The following is a 21,516-nucleotide window of genomic DNA, read 5'->3' on the forward strand; positions in this document are numbered from 1 at the left end:
ACATTCTTGGAAAGATATACCCGTATGTAAAGACAGTTGGAGAGATGAAACCCATAGAAAAAAATAAGGCCTTTCTTTATTAAAAAGTAGATGGAATTTGAAGCAGTTCACTTTTGCTAAGTAACTTACACATATTCTATACAGCAATCCTAAACTTTAGAGTTAAATTATCACTGTGTTATACTAATGATATATGGATTTTACAACTTTTAGCCTTTATGTTTGAACACCATATATACAGTATATTATGTATACATGATCAGACAGCGAAAATTAAAGCTTACTTTTAATTTCTAGGTGTTTACAGTGCAGCTGACTCTTGGGGACCAGCATTGGGAAGCTGAAGGAACTAGTATTAAGAAAGCTCAACATGCAGCTGCTGCCAAAGCTTTGGAAGGGACAAGATTTCCTAAACCTACAGCTCGCCCATCTCGCAATGAAGGAAAGAATCCAGGTACAGTATGAGCTGCTGCCATAAGAAAGGTAGAAATTTCAGTGACACATAGATTATTGACAGAACTTGAGAATTTTGCTTTTTTGCTTTTAAATTAAAGTATAATCTTGTGCTATATTAACACGCTTTAAGAAAACAGACAGTATTCTTGCCAATTTTTTTTCTTTTTTCTTGGCATTTTAGTGTGACTTGGCTTAAAAGAAGTAAGAGAAATAAATGTATATGATAAATTAAAGTGTGGTAATTGCTAAATAGAATGAAAATGAATTGTCTGTTTGACAGATATAAATACTCAACTTTGAAATGATCACATTGATTTTTCATTTACAAATGTGAAATTCGGTTAACAAGAATTCCTCTATCCATTGATTTATTTAGCATTTAACTCCAGAAGTAGATCACATATATTAATATTACCCAATTATGTTTAAAAACAAAGACTTTTTTTAAAAAAAATACTGATTATGATAGACTACATTAAAACTGAACATTTGGAGTGGTATAAATGATACTTTTTCACATAGGTTTGCTAAACAGCAAGTACGACTAAATAAAAATAGTTATAAAATTGCAAAATATTCAAATGTATGACTTTCCATTACTGAATGATTCAGTATCTTATTTGATCCTATTTTGAAATGTAATCAAGGCAATATCTTTTTACAACAGAACAAAAAAAGTAGCAAACCCATTAATATCCTTTTAAGATTCACTGATAATTTTCAAGTCTGTTTAAATAGATAGAAACTCTTTCATAGGAAAAAATAATGGCCAGATCTCTATTTGATTTGACCCAGTTCAGGTTGAGAATTGCAAATCAATTCAGATTTACATGTCAGTGTATGTGACTGTGCATATTTAAATCACAAGCAGCAAATATCAGAAACATAAGAGCTTTAAGGGGAACATTTTGTTTGATTGAGTAACCTGATAAATTTTTAAAATCTAGCCTACTGCTGCCAGAGTCATTAAGGTATATAGCATGATGTGTTCTTTTACTAACTTGAAAATTAGATCATTTATAGTGTGCCTTTGCCTGTTATTGTTGTTGTAATGCCAAGTTTAGAAGATTGCTGCAGAATTTGTTTTTCATAAATTGTCTTTGCTTTCCTTGAAATCACAAAGCAGTGTTTAAGAACATGAAGTAGCTGATCTTGAAAACTTAGGCTAAGAAACAAAGTGCTCTTTTAGGAATGTTGTGGGCTTTTCGGTTTCATGTTAAAGGAATTAAATTGTTGTTATTTTATCCTGCCTTTTTATGTAAGCCAAACATACCTAATGCCCTTATCTCCTTTTTTTCCCACAACAACCATATACAAATAGACTTCACTAAACTACTGCACTGTTTAGCAACTGTTCAGTTTCAGCAGCACTGAAAAAGCAACTTTATGAACACTTCTCACATTTATGGCTGTCACAACATCTGTATGGTCACGTGATTGACATTTAGCTGCTTTGCAACCAGCAAACATTTACAACCATTGCAGCATCCCATGGTCACATGATCATCGTTTGTGGACTCCGCAGCTGATTTTCCAACAAGTAGAGTTAATGTGACATGTGACATTGTAAACACATTGTGCTCAAGTGATGTTTTGTTTAATGAGTGTGTTACTTAACAACAGAGATGCTGGCCTCAACTGTGGTCATTAAGCATCTTTATATTCCTTTAACAATTGATTTTTGAAAGCCTCATTAGATTTGCAGGGCTGATTGTATAATTTTTGGATGCTGACCTTAAGATAACATTGTTTTTTCCCCTCTGTTGTTCCTGCACTGCAATTACATGCCCATTAAGGCCAAACTATCTTCAACTAACTCTGTAATTGTCCCCTTCCATATCTGGCTCCTTTTCTCTTTTCCTGTTTTGCTTTAAACAGTTTTGGGGCTATAAAATAAGAAAAATTACTGTTTGAAGTACCCAGGGGAATGTATTCTGGGGGCACTGAAAGTTTTGTATGTAAGCCTACGTCCTGTTCATCCTTACTCTTAATTTTTTATCCTAAAGTATTTCATATTGCTTGGTAACTATTGTTAATGTAAAGCTGTTGAATAGATGGGCTTTTTAATGATCTGCTGGTTTTATCTGTGAAATGAGAACTTCAGCCTTGAACTCTTGCTTTTTTTGATAATTCTATAATTCTTTCACAATAAAACATTGATATTTAGTCAAGGCAAAATAATTCATTGAGACTCTCAATGTGGGTTTTGAGATCTTAGTTGGCAACCAGAGAACTTCATTTATATGCTGCAGTCTCATTCGTTCCCATGTATCTCTTTGAGTTTTCAGAGATATGTACTAGGTTGCAGCAAAAATACATGCCTCGGAAAACACTAGTATCCTTGGAAGAAGCCTACTTATTACTCTTTAGGTTTATGTGGAATTCTGATTTGCAGACATTGTCTTAATATGCATACAAGAAATGGTTGGCTATTATGCCAGAGCTGAGTGCAAGCTAAAGGGGCCATGTGTTTATACTCAATGAAGTGAAAAAAAGCATTTGTGTTTAATCAAGCATATATAATGCAAACCTCCTTGGTAATATATAACTTTCAATATCTGCTGTACCTTTCCCCCCTGCCCATGCAGTTCAAGACTTTCTAATTAAATGCATGTATTTGAATACTGTTTGTAAATATCAGGCAACCTATGTGCTATATAGGAAAAATGTCTTCAGATATCATTTCCATTAACACTTTTTAATTAAAACAAGTATCTTCCCTTAGCAAATTTACATTAAGACTTGCAATATAGTTACTATCCATCATTTTACATAGAAGTCTTGTTCTTCTCCCTCTACCCACAAAAGCCCCCTCAGGTTACGTGTTCTCAGCATTGCATGAAACGAAAGAGTTTCACTTTTAACACTTGCTCTGTCTTTGTTTTAGATAGTGTAACCCCCACAGTGGAGCTGAATGCGCTTTGTATGAAACTGGGAAAGAAACCTATGTACAAGCCTATAGATGCTTACACAGAGATGAGGTCCACCTACAACTACAATATGAGAGGCGGTGCTTATCCCCCACGGTAGGTCATACCTCAGCACTTTTATATAGTGAAATCCTGCGTTACCCAAAACAGTTTTGCTTCTGAAGAATGTTTTCTTTTTCTTTTTTTATGATGAAATTTATATGCCGCCCATCTCATTTCAAAGTGACTATGTTCCAATGGTCTTCCAGAAACAGCAAGTTTATGCATGAATTAACTAAATATATACTTAATGGAAATCTATTGAAATACACTCTGATGAAGTCACTGCTAAAACACTGTAATTTACTTTCACAATTTAATGGTGCAACCTTTCCAAGCATAAATATGATAATAGGTGGATGATTGAGCTGACATAGCTTTTCCCCCCTCTTTTTGGATAGGAAATGCAAAAAACAACAACAACAAAACTTAGAGCCAAACTATATTAAGATAACAGAACATGGGTGGAAAAAACCTGCACTCTTTGTTATTTGTGAATAGCACTTAGTGGGCAAAGCATGTGTTATATTGTTGAACAGAACCTCATGCTTTGCAGTGTTCTGAAAAGAATAATATGCCCTCTTTCCCCAGCATTGAAGCCTGTCTCCTGTTGTCCTGGGCCAATAGACTTGCTCTTTCCAGTGAGAACCACTTAAGACATTTAAAATCCTAAGCTTTTTAAAAATCACCTGTCTATCTGTTTACCAATTCAGAATATTGTCTCTTGTCCATGTGTATTCAGAGAAACTGTTTGGTATTTTCCACCTTGTACCAGAATAAACGCTCCAGCAAAAATGCTAGGATTAAAAATGAATATTAAATAATTCAAATTAACAAGAGGGTGCTGGGAATTTATTAATAACTTTAATGCTAGTATGTTTACATTAGTAAGTTTGATGTTTATAAAGCCACCCGGAGTTGCTTTGAAGCAAGATGGGCGGCAAACAAATCAAACAAATAAACAAGTAAACAAAGGAAGTGGATGCCCAGGCACTTTAACAGAATCATGTCCTTAGTGCCTTTCAGAAGGCCAGCAGTGTTGAAGCCAATCTAACCTCTGGTGGGGATGATGTTCCAAAGAGTGGTGGTTATGGTAGAAAAAGATCTCCTCCTGGGTCTATCAGATGGCACTCTTTGATAGATGGGACCCGTAATCGGGGAAAGGTGATCCCTCAGATGACCCCACACCATTCCAAGCTTTATATGTTATTATAAGAAGCAAATTGTCAACCAGTGAATTGAACCCAGAAAAATCTGCCAACTAATGCAGTTTACAGAGCATGTTACACTAAATTTGATGGAGTCATGGGCGAGCCATTAGTTGCCCACTTTTGTGGATGAAACAAGTTTTGTGCAAATGTATTCACACATGTCTTACTGCTAGATTGGCCTTTCTCTAGCTTTATTAGCTACATTACAGTCCTGAATGTTAGGTGAGATGGTCTTAGTATGATTACTACCCATGGGTTTTATAAGTGCTTCTTTTCTATCACATTATGAGCTCTGGAGCCAGGCAGTATAGTTTTTTTCAGATTATAATTTCAGAAGTAGATTTTTCCTTCATTGTGAGGATGGCTTGAAGGAGAACGTTGGGACAACAGGTCTTTGCAACACATCCTCTCTTTACTATAGAAAACAAACCTACAAACTAAATTCAATACAGCATGCAAGTTTTGAAAGAATTATATGGATGTCACCCATGTTTTGGAGAAATCACTGGTTCTACACCAAAATCAGACGGGGAATGTATTAAAGACATGAAAAAAAAACGTTTGGGCTGGATTCATGATGTTTTTGTTTGTTACTGGCTTTATGTGGAGACAATTCTGTAATTATACAGTATTGAACTAAGAATCCTCCAAAGGGGCAACTCTTAAGAGTTCCCTTGTCCAAATTGGCTGGGAATTCTGTGAGCTGCCATTCTTGTATGTTTCTGAAGTGAACCAGATTGGATAATCTGATAACAGTGTGTGCTATAATCTGTCATTCAAACATGGAAGGGCCAACCATTGTGCATTTGGTTCAGTATTGGCTTTTATTGTAAGCTCTTAAACTTTGTTTCCTGGCAGAGTAACTTCATGTGGACTGGAAATCTGAAATGTGAAATCTTTCTGTTTTTAGGTACTTCTATCCATTTCCTGTAGCACCATGGCTCTATCAAGTAGAGCTTTCTATAGGGGGACAGCAGTTTCATGGGAAAGGTAGAACACGACAGGCTGCTAAGCATGATGCAGCTGCTAAAGCACTGAAAATCCTGCAAAACGAGCCCCTGCCTGAGAAACCAGAGGTAGTATGTCTGGAGCATTATCCAAGTCCATTCAAAGCTTTTGATTATGCTTTGAAGTTCATTGAAAATAACAGTGTTGTTCTGTTTAAGTTTGTGCAAACGCTGTGGCATTGATATTTGAAGACTTACATGAATTTTTTTTTGGGGGGGGGGACATTTATCCTGTTCCTGTGGTGGCTTTCCCAGTTTAGCTATAGTGAATCCATCATGTACTTCTAGCTAATCAAAAATAAATCTGTTATCTGCTGTTATAGCATCTGAGAGACATGTAAGTTGATTGCAGGATAATCAACATGTTAACAAGTAGAAATTGTTTTATTATAGGCACAATAAACAAAACACTACTTTTGTTTACTAAAAAAATCTTTAGGCTGTATATTGGGGCTTGGTGGTCTTCCAAGACAGCTTAAAAGATAAAAGTAGTACATTCAGTATGGATGTGTAATCTATTCTAGTGTGTGGCTAGTCAGGGACAGTAATCTTGAGAATTGATTATAAATTAGCAGGATAGGAAACACTGCTGGCTTAGCATGAATCTGTCTTTCAGTATTCATAGGCTTTTACATTGCCCAGTGTTGAAACATTCTCTCTCTGTTTCTTGTAGCTTAGGCCTGGATTTACATACTGTGTTAAGTTACATTTGTTAATTGTTTATTCAAAAAAAATGCACTTTGATGAGTTCACTCGATAAAATCATGTTTTGTTTATGAACTACTGTGGCTAGCATATGATGCACTTTATCAAAACTGAACAACATTGAAGCCAGTACCTTACCAATTATCCTAATCGGTGGGTAACTAAATTACATTGATGGCAAAAAAGGTGACTAGTAAACCCATTCAAATGCAGTATGTTGGTAAGTCATAAAGCATTGCAGAAATAGGATACTTTCTCCCAGGGAATTTATTTAAGTAATAACCATAGCAGCAAGAATTCTGTAATTCTATTTCATGCAATGCTGGTCAAAAGTTATTAATAAGGTGGTCTCTTTTTTAATTGTCTGGTTTCAATCCTTCTATAATTATCAACACTTAAGCTGCACCACAAAATTCTATTATTTATTTGAGCTCTATATTTTAGTTTACAGGAAAAAAAATGTAATCTGTTTGCAGCAGAACTGAATTATTGGTACTATCCACATGCATTTGTGAAAGGCGATTGATGTATAATTGTTTAATTTGGTGTACTTTTAGAAGCTGCCTGTTTAGCCTAGTACTAGTTTTTAGAGAGACATTAGTATTTTTGCAGCATATTAAAATGTGTTGTGGCACCTTGAAGTTTAACAACATTCATTATTACATTAGTTTTGTGGATAACAGTACACTTTATCAGATGCATGAGCACTGTCCTATATGAAAAGTATTGTGCACTTCCTGGCCTGCGATCTCTAGAAACTTGCTTTTGTTAAGCTAAGGTACCACAGGACTTCTTACTATAGCTAGTAATGTGCTAGTTGATAGCAGTTCTACAGGTTCTTTGGTAGGGTGCTTGTCTAACATTGCTATCAAACTCCTCTAAACTCTAAGATCAAAATCTGCGAACTTTTCACTTCTGTATTCAAAGCATCCTCTATATGAAAAGCTATGCGTATACAGACACTTTCTAAATAGCATCAATCCTACTTGTTTTTTCTTTGTCTACCCATTTCATTATTGCCTTGTAGCAGTATAATTCTAAAGAATTGCTGTTTGCTTCGGCTTTCTTGATGATCCCCTTCATCCTGTATGAAGCTATTTTGCATGAAACTAATTTGAAAGGGAGGAGGTTGTGCTTGTGATGTGTACCATTGCATGGCATAGCAATATTGTTTTGCTGCTGTAAGTGGAAGAGCATGTGTAGCATATAGCTGCTTGCTATGAGTTGCCTGAACAATGTGTTCAGGCTTCTGTATCCGTAATGTTTTTAATTAGGCTTAAAGTCCTTTTATGTATGAGCAGAAGCTTGCTTGATTTGATTTTAAGTGGACAGCATAAAAATAGCTGATATAAAACATCTATTACCTTTGTCTCATAACCTGACTTTCTCTCATGGTCTCCCTTATTCAGAATTGCTTGAACAAATAATTATTCTCCCAAGCATCTTATTTGCCAGTATTACTGAAATATATAGAAATATGCATGGATTTGCTTAAATACCAGGTGATTAACTTGCAGTGGAAAATTTGTTCAGGAATTGAGAATAAAGAGAGTTCTGACAAAGAAATTTCCTGGCTTTTAAAATGAAATATAGGTTTTGTCTTTCTTGCCTATATATTTCTAATACTTTCAGAGGGCAAAACCATTCTAATATAAAAGCTAGAACAAAGAGGAAAGCACATTTCCATCAAAACTGACACAGCAAGTTTCTATAAGTATAAACAAAGCCCCACGCTCATGTACAGACTCATGTACCCTAGTTGGATAATGGAAACATCTGCAAACATATAATCAAGCTCAGAGAGCACCAAGAATTCCACAGTTCAACCGTAAGGTAGTCAGTCAAATTGATCACTGTAGTCTGTATTGGAAAATTAGGTATTGATTTGAACTACCCATTTTTTAGAATTACTTTTGTGATTATATTTTCAAATACGATGTAGCACATTGGATTATATTAACGAGATTTAACATTGCTGGCTTGGACTGGAGCAAAGCTTGTACATTTAAAGTTAGGATGACTACAGTAAGTTTTCTTACTTGCTTAAAAATTCTTTTAAATCTCTCTGAAACTTGGAAAAGGAGTAAAAAAAATGTAAGCCATGTCCTAAATAACCTAGTTTAGCCTCATGCTGACAAAAGAAATCTGTTAAGCTATTAATAAAGTCCACAGATTTCTAAGTTAATTTGTTCACTGCTTGTACTGTTCGAAAATTCTTCCTGAAACATTCCCTTGTTGAATTTTGAACCTCTTGGTCCAAGTCTTTTCCTCTGCTGGAAAAAAATTAATTAGTTCCATTTTGTGTAATACTTAAAAAATTTGAAGACGGTTATCAGTTCAAATTCTTGAGATGTGTGCAGAATTATTATCTGCCTTTAATTCTTCAGATTTTCAACATGTTTAATTGTAAACTTGGTGCCAAGTATGGAAACTTGGAAACTTTATATTGGGCTCAAATTTCAGCATTCTACGAATCTGTTTTTTTTTTTCTTTTCCTTATATTTTTAAAATAAGAGTGTGTGTTGGGTATGACTCAGACTTCCATCCTTCTAAGGTGGGTGAAATGAGGACCCAGATTGTTGGGGACAATATGCTGACCTTGTGAACTGCTCAGAGAGTGTTGCAAAGCACTATGAAGCAGTATATAAGTCTAAATGCTATTGCTATAGCATAGGTAGTAATTCCAAAAATAAAGTATGCACTAAACAGGATATGCAGAGTAATTGAACCTTTTGCATACTTTTTTTCTTAATATACAATCAGCTAAAATTGAAGAAATACTTGGCATTTTTCCAGGTTTCAGAAATTGCATTGATTTTGCCCCAAATAAGGTTAGTTTTAGTATTTTAAGTATAGAATAAACAGTTGGAAAAGTTTCACAATTGCAGTAAAGGAAAGGAGTTTATGCCTTGCCTATTAGAATCGTGTGTTCCGTTCTACATGCTTTAAATGCCTATACTGCTGTTAGTTTGTAATATAATGATAGGTTAAGGGCAAAGGACTAATGTTAGAACAATCCAGGTTCAGAGCTCCCCTTGGACACACAGCAATAATTGCATGGTTCCTCAGAAAGTAGTTGAGAAAGGGTAATATGTATAGAAAAAAAACTTATTGGTCTTTGTTTACATAATACATGCTGAATTGTATTGTGCAACAATACAAATACAAGCAATACCTGCTGAAACTCTAAAGTTTCTTGCCATTTTTTTACATGCTTACCGCAAGCTGTTGCATGTATACATCAAATATCCTTTCCTTGTATGTATTCCTGCATCTTTCAGAATATTCACAGATTTTTCAGACAATAACTTTTGGGCACTTCACTTGCATGTTAGGTAGTCATAGTGAGACATCCCTGAGCCTTCAATTTAATCTGCCTTTAAAGACATGCTTAACATTCCTATACTAACCCTCTACTGTGTGTAGTAGTCTTGTTGTTAGTGAGCTAGTATGACAGCTGTGCCTCTTCAATGTAATTGTTCTTCTCTTAGATAAATGGGAGAGAACCAGATGATGAAAATCTCAATAAATCTGAAATAAGCCAAGTGTTTGAGATTGCACTTAAAAGGAACTTGCCTGTGAATTTTGAGGTAGGTTTAGTTAATTGCTCTAAAAGCGGTTTTATTTTAGCATATTGAAGGCAGTAAAACATTTGACAGGGATAATACATTTGGGTCAGATCTGACTGACCTTTAAAACTGTATTAGGGTATGTTTCTTTCCTGGGTCCAATAGTTAAATTGTTTTCCCTCTTAATAGATTACAGGTATGAAAATTAAAAGAAATAATATGCTGGCAGCAGCTAAATTATTCCATAAAGAATAGAATAGAATGAAAGATGCCATAAGTATCCTGTTCTAATACTTCACTGTGTATTAATAAAGTTCATTAAATTATAGGATATACAAATATATTAGCCCGAATTTAAAATTTAAAGATGAGCAGAGGATAATTTTCACTTGCATGTGGAATTCCTGATTTTTGCTGCAATCCTTAGACCAGGGGTGTCAAACTCACGTCACGGCAGTGTCACATGATGTATCAGGACTTTTTTCCCCTTCGCTAAACCAGGCGTGGGCGTGGCCAGCACGTGACACATCCGGCCCATGGGCCGGGAGTTTGACAGCCCTGCCTTAGAGTGTGTCCCATGTTATTCCAGAAGGGTCTCCAAGTCCTTAGGAATAGCTGAGGAGGGACTGCAGTGTGAATGGGAGGGGGTGTCAAAGTGTGAAAGGGGAAGGTCAGAAATCTCTTTCGGCAAAGGGATGTCTATGAATGATTGCTGAATCTATTGTCTGTGTTGACACATAATGCCCAAAAGTAGTTTACTGTACTGTGGATCAACCACAACAGAAATCACAGTTTGAATTTCTATTTCTGGCAGTGGAGATAGTAGAGGAAAAAAGATGGAAGCTTTGACTCATTTTGATTTCAGGCACATCAATAAACTATGTTTTAGTGTGATGTCCAAATGCTGCCATTGGGTTCGATACTTCTTGAACATTAGAATTTAAAGATCACAACTGTTGGATGATATTAGCATGACAGTTTTTAAAAGGTCACATATATTCATGTTTAAGAATGCACAGTACTATATTTTTGATATTGTTTGCATGAAATATAAAATTATAAAAGAGTATTCAAATGTATCTCTTAGCAATAGCATATGATTCTTCATTGTGAATTAATATTCGGATATTGATTTAATGCATGCCCAAGTGTAGTTTTATTTTTTTTAAAAAAAAAAAACTTAAAATTTTGTGCTGGTCAAAATATTTACATCATAAGCAACTAAATTTATTACAATGACATTAAGATAGCAAAAACCATGCAATTAAATGTGTAGATATGTATCTGTGTTTAGACTTTAATCTGAAAGGGTGCTATAATAAACAGGTTTTGAAAATACAATTATGTCCTAGTCCTGTCTACCAAGAATGCCGATTGATCGCCCCTTAATACTTCCCCCACAAATTTCAGTTTAGCTCTTGTGAATGAAATTTTTTACAACTATTGTACTTTACCATTTTTAATAAGTGTTTATCACGCTTTCACTCAGTTTTTACCTCTGAAACAGGTGACTCGGGAGAGCGGTCCCCCGCATATGAAGAGCTTTGTAACAAAGGTATCGGTGGGCGAGTTCATGGGTGAAGGTGAAGGCAAGAGCAAGAAGATTTCAAAAAAGAATGCAGCTATTGCAGTCCTAGAGGAGTTGAAGAAGCTGCCTCCCCTTCCTACAGTTGAGAAAATGAAGCCACGAATCAAAAAGAAAACGAAAACAATAGTCAAGGTGAGAGAAAATTACAACTATCCAAGGAAATTTCAGAGGTGAAGCAAAGGAATCTCGGCTTGCATTATTGAATATTGTAACTCTCAGTTGCTGTTGTCATTATGCTACTCCTATAACGCTTGCATTGCTATATGTGCTTGTTGCCCTCTGTAAGCCAAGTTCTCTAACTCTTTTTCAATGAAGACTTGCTAAGTAGGCATTTCTTGTTCTTGTTTGGCCTGCATGTTTAGCCTTATGCAGAAGTTGGTCATAAATGTGATGTGGTAAGTACATTTGCTTGGCACTTTCAAATTATCCAGGTCTCTATAAAATCAAGAATAAAAGTGCACCCATGATCCTTAAGAGTGTGTAATGTGACTGTGCTGTGTTACAATTTTTCTTGACAGCTGTTAGCTGATGTCAGCTTTTTCTGTCCAAATTGCAGACGAGTCCTGAATACGGCCAAGGTATGAATCCTATTAGCCGATTGGCTCAAATACAACAAGCAAAGAAAGAGAAAGAGCCAGAATATATGCTCATCACAGAGCGTGGGTTGCCAAGGCGTCGGGAGTTCGTTATGCAGGTTTGAACAGTTTGGCACTCTTTTTTTTTTGTGCATAAATTAATTCTAACAAATTCATTTATTGAATTCATAAATGCTGTTAAATATTAATATTTTAGTTCATTTTTCTGTGCTAGCATCCAGCTGACCTTGTCTGGGCTCAGAATTAGGGAAGGTCAGGTCTGGTTAATATTCCAATACAGAATACTTAATTAATTTACCTACTTGGTATGCATACTTATTGGGATAGTATAGAACAGTATAGAGATTTTAAGAATCTAGACTTACTTGCAGCATTGCAAGAAATTTCTAAGGGAGATCATGACATGGATTTGTCTGTGTTATTTGTCCTGTAGCAGATATAATAAATGAGATGAAGGCAGTGAGTGGACTAATTTATCTTTCCATTTGACATAGCTCTTCTATCAGATTATATTTACACGAATATGTCACGAACGATCATCTGTGTGTCTGTTTTTTATAAAAAGATACAAGAGCCGGTTGGCATGGTGATTAAGCTGAACTGGGAATGAAGTAACTTGAGTTCTAGTTCTGCCTTAAGCACTGAAGCCAACTAGGGAACTTTGGGCCAGTCTCTTTCACACCTAGAAAGAAACCTCTTTTGTGTTGCCAGGAGTCAAGACTAATTCAAAAGTGCAAAAACAAAACAAATTGGAAAAAAAACTTTGTTTTTTCTGTAATTCTAGGTGAAAGTTGGCATGCACACAGCTGAAGGAATGGGAACTAACAAGAAAGTAGCCAAACGCAACGCAGCTGAAAACATGCTGGAGCTCTTAGGATTTAAAGTCCCCCAACCACAGCCCCCCAAACCAGCACTAAAGACAGAAGAAAAGGTAATACAAGATAGATTGATATCGTTATTTATGAAGTAATACCTAAATTTAATGAACACTCAACTCCAGCTAACTATAGGTACTTTCCATAAAAAAAATCAGACCAATAAGAATATATATATATATATATATATATATATATATATATATATATATATATATATATATATATATATATATATATATATATATATATCTCCAATGTTTTTGCACAAGACGATTGAAATTACAGCTTACATTGGTATTCACAGTAGAGGGAAAGCAAATGTGAAATGATCAGGCTGAGTTGTGAAAGCATATTAAAACAAGACAGGAAATTCATTATTTTGACTTAGAGTCTCATCTTCTGCATTCAGGTTAATACAATAATAAATCTGAATATATTTTCTGTTAGACGCCAGTAAAAAAGCCAGGTGATGGAAGAAAAGTAACTTTTTTTGAACCTGGGTCTGAAGAAACACCTAGTAGTAAGTGACCTTAATTTTCTTTTACTTCTATAATAATTACATTAAGTGGATTAATTTAAATGATTAAAATCAAGAAATAAAAACTTATAATAAATTGTTGATATAAAACAATTTAAAGCAAAATATAAATACATTCTATAAATACTATAAATTTGAAAACATGAATCTAAGAGGATAAATATGTTATTGTTTTGAAAAATAAGAGATAGTACATTGGTTATTACGTAGATGCTTATGATTAGATGAAGATACATTAGAATTACTTGTATGTGTGTTTATATAGTTTGTCATACTATTTGCTCTGCAAAAATTAACAAAAAGATAATCTCAAATAAAAACAGATTATTGGCAGCAGTGAAAGATAAATGTTCTCAATGACATAAAGGCAGAGATCAGATAGTTGAGTAGGTATTAATCAGAAATAGACAGTTTCTCAAACAAATATTTTTGATGGTTTTCCAGTTATTGATTCAGTCTCAAACTACATTACGTATGCACAAGCTATAAAATTGCTTCCCCCCCAAGTGGGTCATAAAGCATAACTTAAAGCATGATACATTGCATTCAGGTTCATTTTAAATCAAGTTAGTTTTTTTGAAGAATATACTGAATTAATAGGGAATTCATTATAAATTTAAAAATTGAATTTGGTCCATTCTGATTAAAAAATGAGGGATTGACAGATCACTTGCATTGTATCCTGAAAATGCATTTTCCTTAATTTTGTAAGCTGCTTCTAGTCTTTTGAGAAGATCAGCATTGAAAATCATTCAAAATGATATTAGCCCTGAACTATTCACTCTTGTTTTGGGAAAAATGGATTTGATTTGCAACATCTTTTCAGACTTTATATTCAATGATCTGCCAATTTCCAGGTAAGCAAATTTGCCTGTTAAATCTCCACTCTTGTATTCTGTCTCTTTATTAGGTAATAAAGAGGATGAATTTAGGATGCCTTATCTCAGCCATCAGCAGCTTCCTGCTGGCATTCTTCCCATGGTCCCTGAGGTTGCACAGGCTGTAGGAGTCAATCAAGGACATCACACCAAAGAGTTCAGTAGAGTAGCCCCCAATCCTGCCAAGGCTACAGTGACAGCCATGATTGCAAGAGAGCTGTTATATGGTGGCACTTCTCCTACTGCTGAAACCATTATAAAAAACAGTTCCTTGGGCCATGTTCCCCATGGGCCTCTCACGAGACCCTCTGAACAGTTGGATTACCTTTCTGGTGTTCAGGGAATCCAGGTAAACTAAAAGTGGATTATTTTAATACGTCTCTGTAGGGTTGGGCTTGGTAGTTGAACAACTCACTCTGCAAAAAAACGTTTTGGAAGAGGGTTTAAGTCAGCCTCTCTTTGTGAAGGTTTTTCTGAGTAATCTTGGCCTATAGCAGTGATGGCAAACCTATGGCACGTGTGCCAGAGGTGGCATGCAACCCCCTCTCTAATGGCACGCGAGCCATTGCCCCAGTTCAGCTCTGCCCTGCTCTGCCACACATGCGTGCACGAATCCCACCGGCCAGTTGATCTTCAGGTCTCTGCGTGCACATGCGGGTCCACGTGCACATGCACAAGGGGGGTGCATGTGGGGGGGCACATATGCATGCATGAGGGGGTGCACGCACATGCATGCGCACGCACTTTGGGCACTCGGTCCAGAAAAGGTTAGCTATCACTGGTCTATAGCATAGATGACTGTGGAGGCTATTCCTGTGCTACTTTATCTTGTTATATTTTATTTTGCTTATTTTGCGCTCTCTCTTTACCAACTCATTTTTCAGCATTGCAGTTGATCAGCCTCCATCTGTATTAGGATTATTGTAGCAAGGTCTTTCATAAAACTTTTCCAAGAAGACTTCTTAGTTGAGAGATTCTTAAATTTTTCTATTTATATCTTGAATTAGTTTGACTTCTATCTAATTACCCAATCAGCTCTTGCTAATCTTGAGACCATTGCAGGGAAAGATTTCACTCTTGGGGTGCTCCTAATGTGGAACAAACTTTTAATAGAATGATAGAATTATAAAACATTTTTACCCACATCATAACACCTTCTGGACTGGGTCCTTATTAACATCACTACCAGTTATTTGAGATTCTCAGCTGTAAGACGGGCTGGCAGTCTAGCACCATGGGTGCTATAAAACTCCTACAACTTCCATATTGTCCTATTAAGGTTTAAAAAAATTTAAAACACACTTTTTGCATGGATCAAACCCGTTGAGGTAGCTCAATTTTGACTGGGCTTTTGCATGAGAAGTTACCAGATTTCTTAATTTTTAAAATTGTGTGCAGTGCTTCTTGTTTCTATGAGTGCTGATTATTTTGCTACCATAACACACGTCTCCTCTTGCAATGTCTTACTAGTTATTAATTAAACGTCTCCCCTCCCATTTTTTTGCACTGTATTTGGATATGAGTTTTTGTTTAAAAAAAAACTCTGCAGTTACTTTTCAGTATGACAGTACTTAATGTGCCTGAATCTCTTGAATTTCTGCTGGTTAAAGTGTTGGGACACTCACCACAGAAAAAAGATCAGGGACACAATTGAAAATAATCATTTTTTCCTTTGTAAGGTGGAGTACAAAGACTTCCCCAAAAACAACAAGAATGAATTTGTATCTCTTATAAATTGTTCCTCTCAGCCACCACTGATCAGCCATGGAATTGGAAAAGATGTTGAATCTTGCCATGATATGGTAAGTGTACTATAAGTATTTATTGTACAATACCTCCCCTTTTCACACTGTGATAGAAAAGAACAGTTGTCACTTGTATTTATTTATCCTGCTTCTAAGAAAGATGTCTGCAGAGAAAAGTTAGTGTTGGACAATTTAAACTACAATAGATTTGTCCGCAAAAATGTACTTTCCCAACTTTCAGTGGGAAAACTTAAGGATGTGCTAATTCTGTATCATCAGAGGAACTACTTTTATTTGCATTCCCAGCAAATCCAGTATCATTGTCTAATAAAATCCTAATCAAATATAGTAATAGTTGCTCTTCTTATATAACTAATTTGAACGGGCCACTTTCCCTATTCCAGGCTGCATTAAACATCTTAAAGTTGCTGTCTGAGTTGGACCAACAAAGTACAGAGATGCCAAGAACAGGAAATGGACCAATGTCTGTGTGAGTGAAAATATTTCCCATAATCCTGCAAAATCTGGGCTGTTGATTTTTATTTACTATTTTAGGAAATTTTTGTATAAATATTTGCCTTAGTGTATTTATGTGAAAAGTCACAAATAATGGAGGTTGGATATAAGAAATGTGTATCTGTTTAATTTTATAGTTTTAATATAGTTTTATATGTTTTAACTTTGATTGGAAGCTGCCCTGAATTAGTTGGAAGATGGGCGGCTATGTAAATATTTTAAATAAATAAATAAATCTATGTCCCAAATTATACGCCAGCATTATTTATTTATTTAAGCAATTGACATGCTCACCCATCTCATTGAATACAACTACAACCCACCAATTAAAACAGTGTCACTGCTGTGATCATCTTTCTTTGGATTACAGCAAAATATTCTGCCATTCATTTTTCCCTGAAGGTTTTGTTCATGTTAATTAGGTACCCCCTTTGGATGAAGTAGATTATATTGCTCTATTGGAGTAGGTTTTGCTTATCGGATGTTACTTAATTGTATTGTTGGCAGTGCACGTAAAGCAAATGGACAAACATATAGCAGTAATTTGCTGTCTGAGAGAAAAGGTGGGTCTTACCATCAACTTTTGAAGAACTGAATCTTCCATCGTTCAAAACATGGCTCTCTTCTAAAAAAGGTATTTTTCTTTTCTCCAGATGCGTGAAGCAAGAAATGGAAAGTGACCCTCTCCTCAAACCGGCTAGCTCAAACACTTTGGGACAAACACTGGACACCACTGCCTAAACAGGCTTGACTGGACCCAAACCTGAAAGCACCAGAGAAAATCAAATGCTTCCTAATAATGTAACCTAACTGTTTTAGAGTGCTACAGTTGTTACAACCCACTGTAGTGTCTAAATCATAACCGTTGCTTTTCAAACAGTGATAAAATTTTTAGTTTCATTGCATTGTTTTGAATGACACTATAAATTTTTCATTTAAAAGTTTCTTAATTGTACCTAGAACTATAGCACAGTTTAGAAACTTGATTGTCTGACACACTTATCTATGAACTAACTTGGGAAGATCATATCCATGTATGTGTTAAGTTTTTTTTGTTTTTAATGAAATTGTAAAAAAAAAAATTCACTGGAAAAGGTGTGCCTACCATTTGATTATCAAAAAGTCAGTAAGGTGAACCTCGCCCTAAATCTCAGACAGTTGAAGAAATAATTATACATTTTAGAATTTTAAACTTCATTTGATCACTTTGATTTCTAGAATATTTTGATGGGTTAGGGAAGAGGGAGGGAAACCTGAATGCAACAGAAGCTTAAATGGTCGCTAATCTTTGTTTTTTAAAAAATGTGTGTGTGTGTCTGTATATAAAGGCACACCAACTCAGTACAGTACAGGATATGATCTCAATGTAGTGCATATAAAGCTGCAGACTGATTTTCCTGAGTGCTTTATACTGTTTAATTACATCTCCATGTAGGGCTGAAAAAAATTACCTATGTTTATATATAAACTGTGTTGCTTTTGATGTTGTGTTTATTGCCCACAGCAATGTGGGCAATAAAGTTTTTGCATATGGTCCAGGTAAAGCACGATAGCATTGCAAGTTAAGTACTGCTTCAGTTCATTGTTTACGCTGGAATTTTTTCTCCCCATGGAATGTAAGTAAAACGTAGTGTTTGTCCAATAAATGGTAAATACTAAACAAGAGGAGAAATTGTTTTTTTATTAAATGTCGATAAAAAGTTTCTTAACTGTGGCAGGTTTTGAATAATGTAACATAATGAGTGAAAATTTAAAACTAATACATTATAATTGGTTGTGAAGTTATTAAACAATTTATTCAAAATTATATATACCTTTGTAAATACTAGGCATGGCTTATACACACACACACACACACACACACACACACACACACACACACACAATACATACATACTTTTCTAAAAATACATTCTAACTCTTAAAGAAGTAAACAGGAACCTCCTTCCAAAATATGAAACGAGTGGAAGCCCAGATTGTTGCTTACTTGGGATCATTTTAGACTGATCTAAGATTGGGGATGAACAAGAAGCAGCATGCCAAACAGTGGCTGAAGCCAGGACAAAAATTAAATGTTACATGTTTTTGTTAAAATTAAATATAATTAATAAGGTGACTTTACTGAAACTGGAATTGTGCAATGTTCCCTGAAGAAAACAACCCCTTCGGCCTTTATCTAGACAAGTCCTTCCTGTTCAGACCACCTGCCCCTTCCAAATGAAGTCCATTGTCTTCAATCAAATTTTAGGCTAATATTTTGCAACAACTGGCCCAGCTGGAAACTATGACTAACTGCAATAACCATGTAATCTGTTGAACCTAAGTAGAGTTACTATAAAGTAAGAGAAGCCCTACCGTAAACCATGCTAACAAAGCATACATTCCCCTTGGAGTATTAAATAGTTCAGATAGAGATCAGTGGGAGCAATCTAAGTTAAGTACGATAAGTTGGCATATCCTTGCTTGGTGCCAACCTTTTATTCACAGAGATAGTTGAAAGACTAGATACCACATATGTAATTACTTTGCTTTTCTCAAACCCTTTCCAAGCAAAATGGATGCAATGGTTGAATTACCTAAGTCAGGGGTTCCCAACCCTGGGGGAGCAAGACAATATTCCAGGGGAGGGGTGAAAACTTGGGTTTAGAAGTTTCAAATTTTATTTACTTTTGTAAGAATATATCAGAAGCGTTCTAGGGGTATAGAAAAGGTTGGGAACCCCTGAATTAGGTGATCTGAATCCATGTTAAGACTGACTGACTTCCTTCCTTCTTTCTTTCCTTCCTTCTTTCCTTCCCATCTATAGTTGTCCATGTTCCAAACATCTATTCACAAAAATAATCCTGTGAAAAGAATGGGCTGATAAAGGCTCAAAGTCATCCAGTACCTCCATTCATGAGGGTAGACTTGAATTTGGGTCTCCTTTTAGTCTCTCAGTTTTATCTACTACTATTGGATATTGGTATTGGATTAATGTTTTGGATCTTTGCTACAAAGGAGATCTTCAGCTGCACTTCCATGTCTCTAGTTAAGTAAGATACACTACAATCCAACACATCTGGAAGATGCCCTATTGCGGGGGAGTCAAACTGGCAGCCTGCAGGCCGGATGCATCACACGCAGGCCATGCCCACCCCAGCTCTGTGAAGGGGAAAAATGTGAAACGTCACATGACGGCAACGTGCGGTGAATTTGACACTCATGCCTTATTGGGAGGACAGTACAATCTATATTGGTTGGGATCTGCAAATATGAAAGTGTAGCGTTATTACCTGCTTCCATAACCATGAAGCATTTTGCATTTAATAAAGACATAGTATGAGAGTCCCAGCATCACTGATTCTTCTGGCTTTCAGTTCATGCCTAAGAGCTTCATGAAATTCAATCACAGATTTGCTAGCACAATAACCCTAAGGAACATTTTTTTAAATTGTTAAAACACCTGTACAATTCCTTGCAGGATCTTCTAAGCAAAGATCTGTTGCTTAGGGTAGACTAGAACCTGGGTCTCCCATCCTGGTCCAACACTTTTAACCCAGTATTTCTCAAATCTCAGCAACTTTAACATGCAAACTCCAATTCCCAGAATTCTCTAGCCAACCCCAGAGTTCAGAAAAGCTGCCTTAATCATTCATGTCAATGGATGCTGCTTCCTACCCAACTCCTTTGAATGTTTCCCATTCAACTTTTTCTGGGGACTTAAGGCAGCGCTATTTTGCATTACCTTTCTAAAAATGTAGAACAGAACAGAGAACTTCACACAGCAGTGTTTGGTTGTTGTTTTTTAAAAAGAAAGGTGCTTATGTATTATAAGATTTTAATTTTTTATGAGTACTTCGGTATGCAGTAGCAGGATTGTGGTTGCTCTGACAAGCAAACCTGATTTACACTGGTCTCACAGCCCATTAAACGTATTGCCCTTTAATTTATTTAACGACTTTCTCTATTATATTTTCTTTTTGACTGTGCAAAAATAGGATAACCCTCACAATAAACGATATGATAACCCATAAAGTCTGTGTTCCTTACTAAAGGAATGTTTTCTATTGAACTTCGAGAAATATTCTTCAGTAAGCGAACGCGACTGAGCTTACTACTAGTCTTATGCAGAATAAATCCTTACATATTTGCCACGTTTTCTCTAAACGTGTTTGCGCGTTTGCCATCGGAATAAAGGACCATTGCCCGTTGCCATTCTAACGATCAAAGCGGTATTTCAGCGTGATTAAACCACGTAGTATTACGTTCAGCGTCTACAAACCAAAGTTGCAAAGCTAAAGCGGTGCTCTAAAATTTAAATCCTCAAGTGTGATTTGTCCCCATAACACCAGCTACCTACCTCTCAAAGAAAAGCACGGAAGTCTTAACATACTTACACCAGGGCCTTTGAAAAACTACATTTCCCAGAATACCTTGGACAGACATGCGCACCAAGCTGCTCTAGTGTATATAAGGACGCGACGCAGACGCACGCGTTCTTTTTGGAGACTTTCTCAAAGGTAAGTAGGTGGGATCTCTGGACGATGGAGCTTGGCAATCCGTCGCCATCTGCCACGTTCTTCGTTGTTCGCGAGGTTTTAGCTTGCCTCACCGATTTCTCCTCTCCCCTTTTCTTTTTTTTCTCCCTAAATTATCCCGGTTTACTTTCCTTTAAGATTATGCAAAATGTATTTAGGAGTCTTCCCCCTGCATTCTTCTCTCACGGTAGTCTTCTTCCCAGGATGCGATCTTGGCGCTTGAAGGTTTAATTTGGTGCTTATGATGACTTAAGACTTTTTTCCCCATCAGAGCGGAAGTGTTGAACTCTTTGCTTGTTAGCCAGAATTTGTCTGACTGCACCAATTGTACCGTGGGGAGTAA

General features: G+C 35.9%; 1 protein-coding gene and 1 non-coding gene across 8 annotated transcripts in view; both read left to right on the plus strand.

The window, feature by feature from the left end:
* STAU1 (staufen double-stranded RNA binding protein 1) overlaps positions 1 to 18,319 on the plus strand; it is a 35,702-nt gene extending 17,383 nt beyond the window's left edge. For 3 of the 7 annotated variants that reach the window (XM_070941724.1, XM_070941725.1, XM_070941726.1), the window contains 12 exons: positions 298 to 454; positions 3,344 to 3,482; positions 5,547 to 5,712; positions 9,840 to 9,938; positions 11,407 to 11,637; positions 12,062 to 12,199; positions 12,886 to 13,032; positions 13,427 to 13,499; positions 14,428 to 14,744; positions 16,075 to 16,197; positions 16,545 to 16,630; positions 17,310 to 18,319. In XM_070941724.1, coding sequence (XP_070797825.1) covers positions 298 to 454; positions 3,344 to 3,482; positions 5,547 to 5,712; positions 9,840 to 9,938; positions 11,407 to 11,637; positions 12,062 to 12,199; positions 12,886 to 13,032; positions 13,427 to 13,499; positions 14,428 to 14,744; positions 16,075 to 16,197; positions 16,545 to 16,630; positions 17,310 to 17,397 — 1,764 coding nt within the window. In that variant the 3' untranslated portion in view covers positions 17,398 to 18,319. Of the gene's footprint in view, positions 1 to 297; positions 455 to 3,343; positions 3,483 to 5,546; positions 5,713 to 9,839; positions 9,939 to 11,406; positions 11,638 to 12,061; positions 12,200 to 12,885; positions 13,033 to 13,426; positions 13,500 to 14,427; positions 14,745 to 16,074; positions 16,198 to 16,544; positions 16,631 to 17,163; positions 17,220 to 17,309 lie in introns of all 7 variants that reach the window. The other 4 variants (XM_070941728.1, XM_070941727.1, XM_070941729.1 and 1 more) reach the window with 4 other exon arrangements.
* A 3,085-nt stretch (positions 18,320 to 21,404) lies between these two features.
* On the plus strand, positions 21,405 to 21,499 carry LOC139316087 (small nucleolar SNORD12/SNORD106). The gene has a single exon (XR_011600337.1). It is a non-coding gene; the product is annotated as a small nucleolar SNORD12/SNORD106 (small nucleolar RNA).
* The last annotated feature ends 17 nt before the right edge of the window (positions 21,500 to 21,516 follow it).

Source organism: Pituophis catenifer, unplaced genomic scaffold (genome assembly GCF_029215685.1).
Source record: "Pituophis catenifer annectens isolate HBS135680 unplaced genomic scaffold, rPitCat1.0.hap2 SCAF_3, whole genome shotgun sequence".
NCBI lineage: Eukaryota > Metazoa > Chordata > Lepidosauria > Squamata > Colubridae > Pituophis > Pituophis catenifer.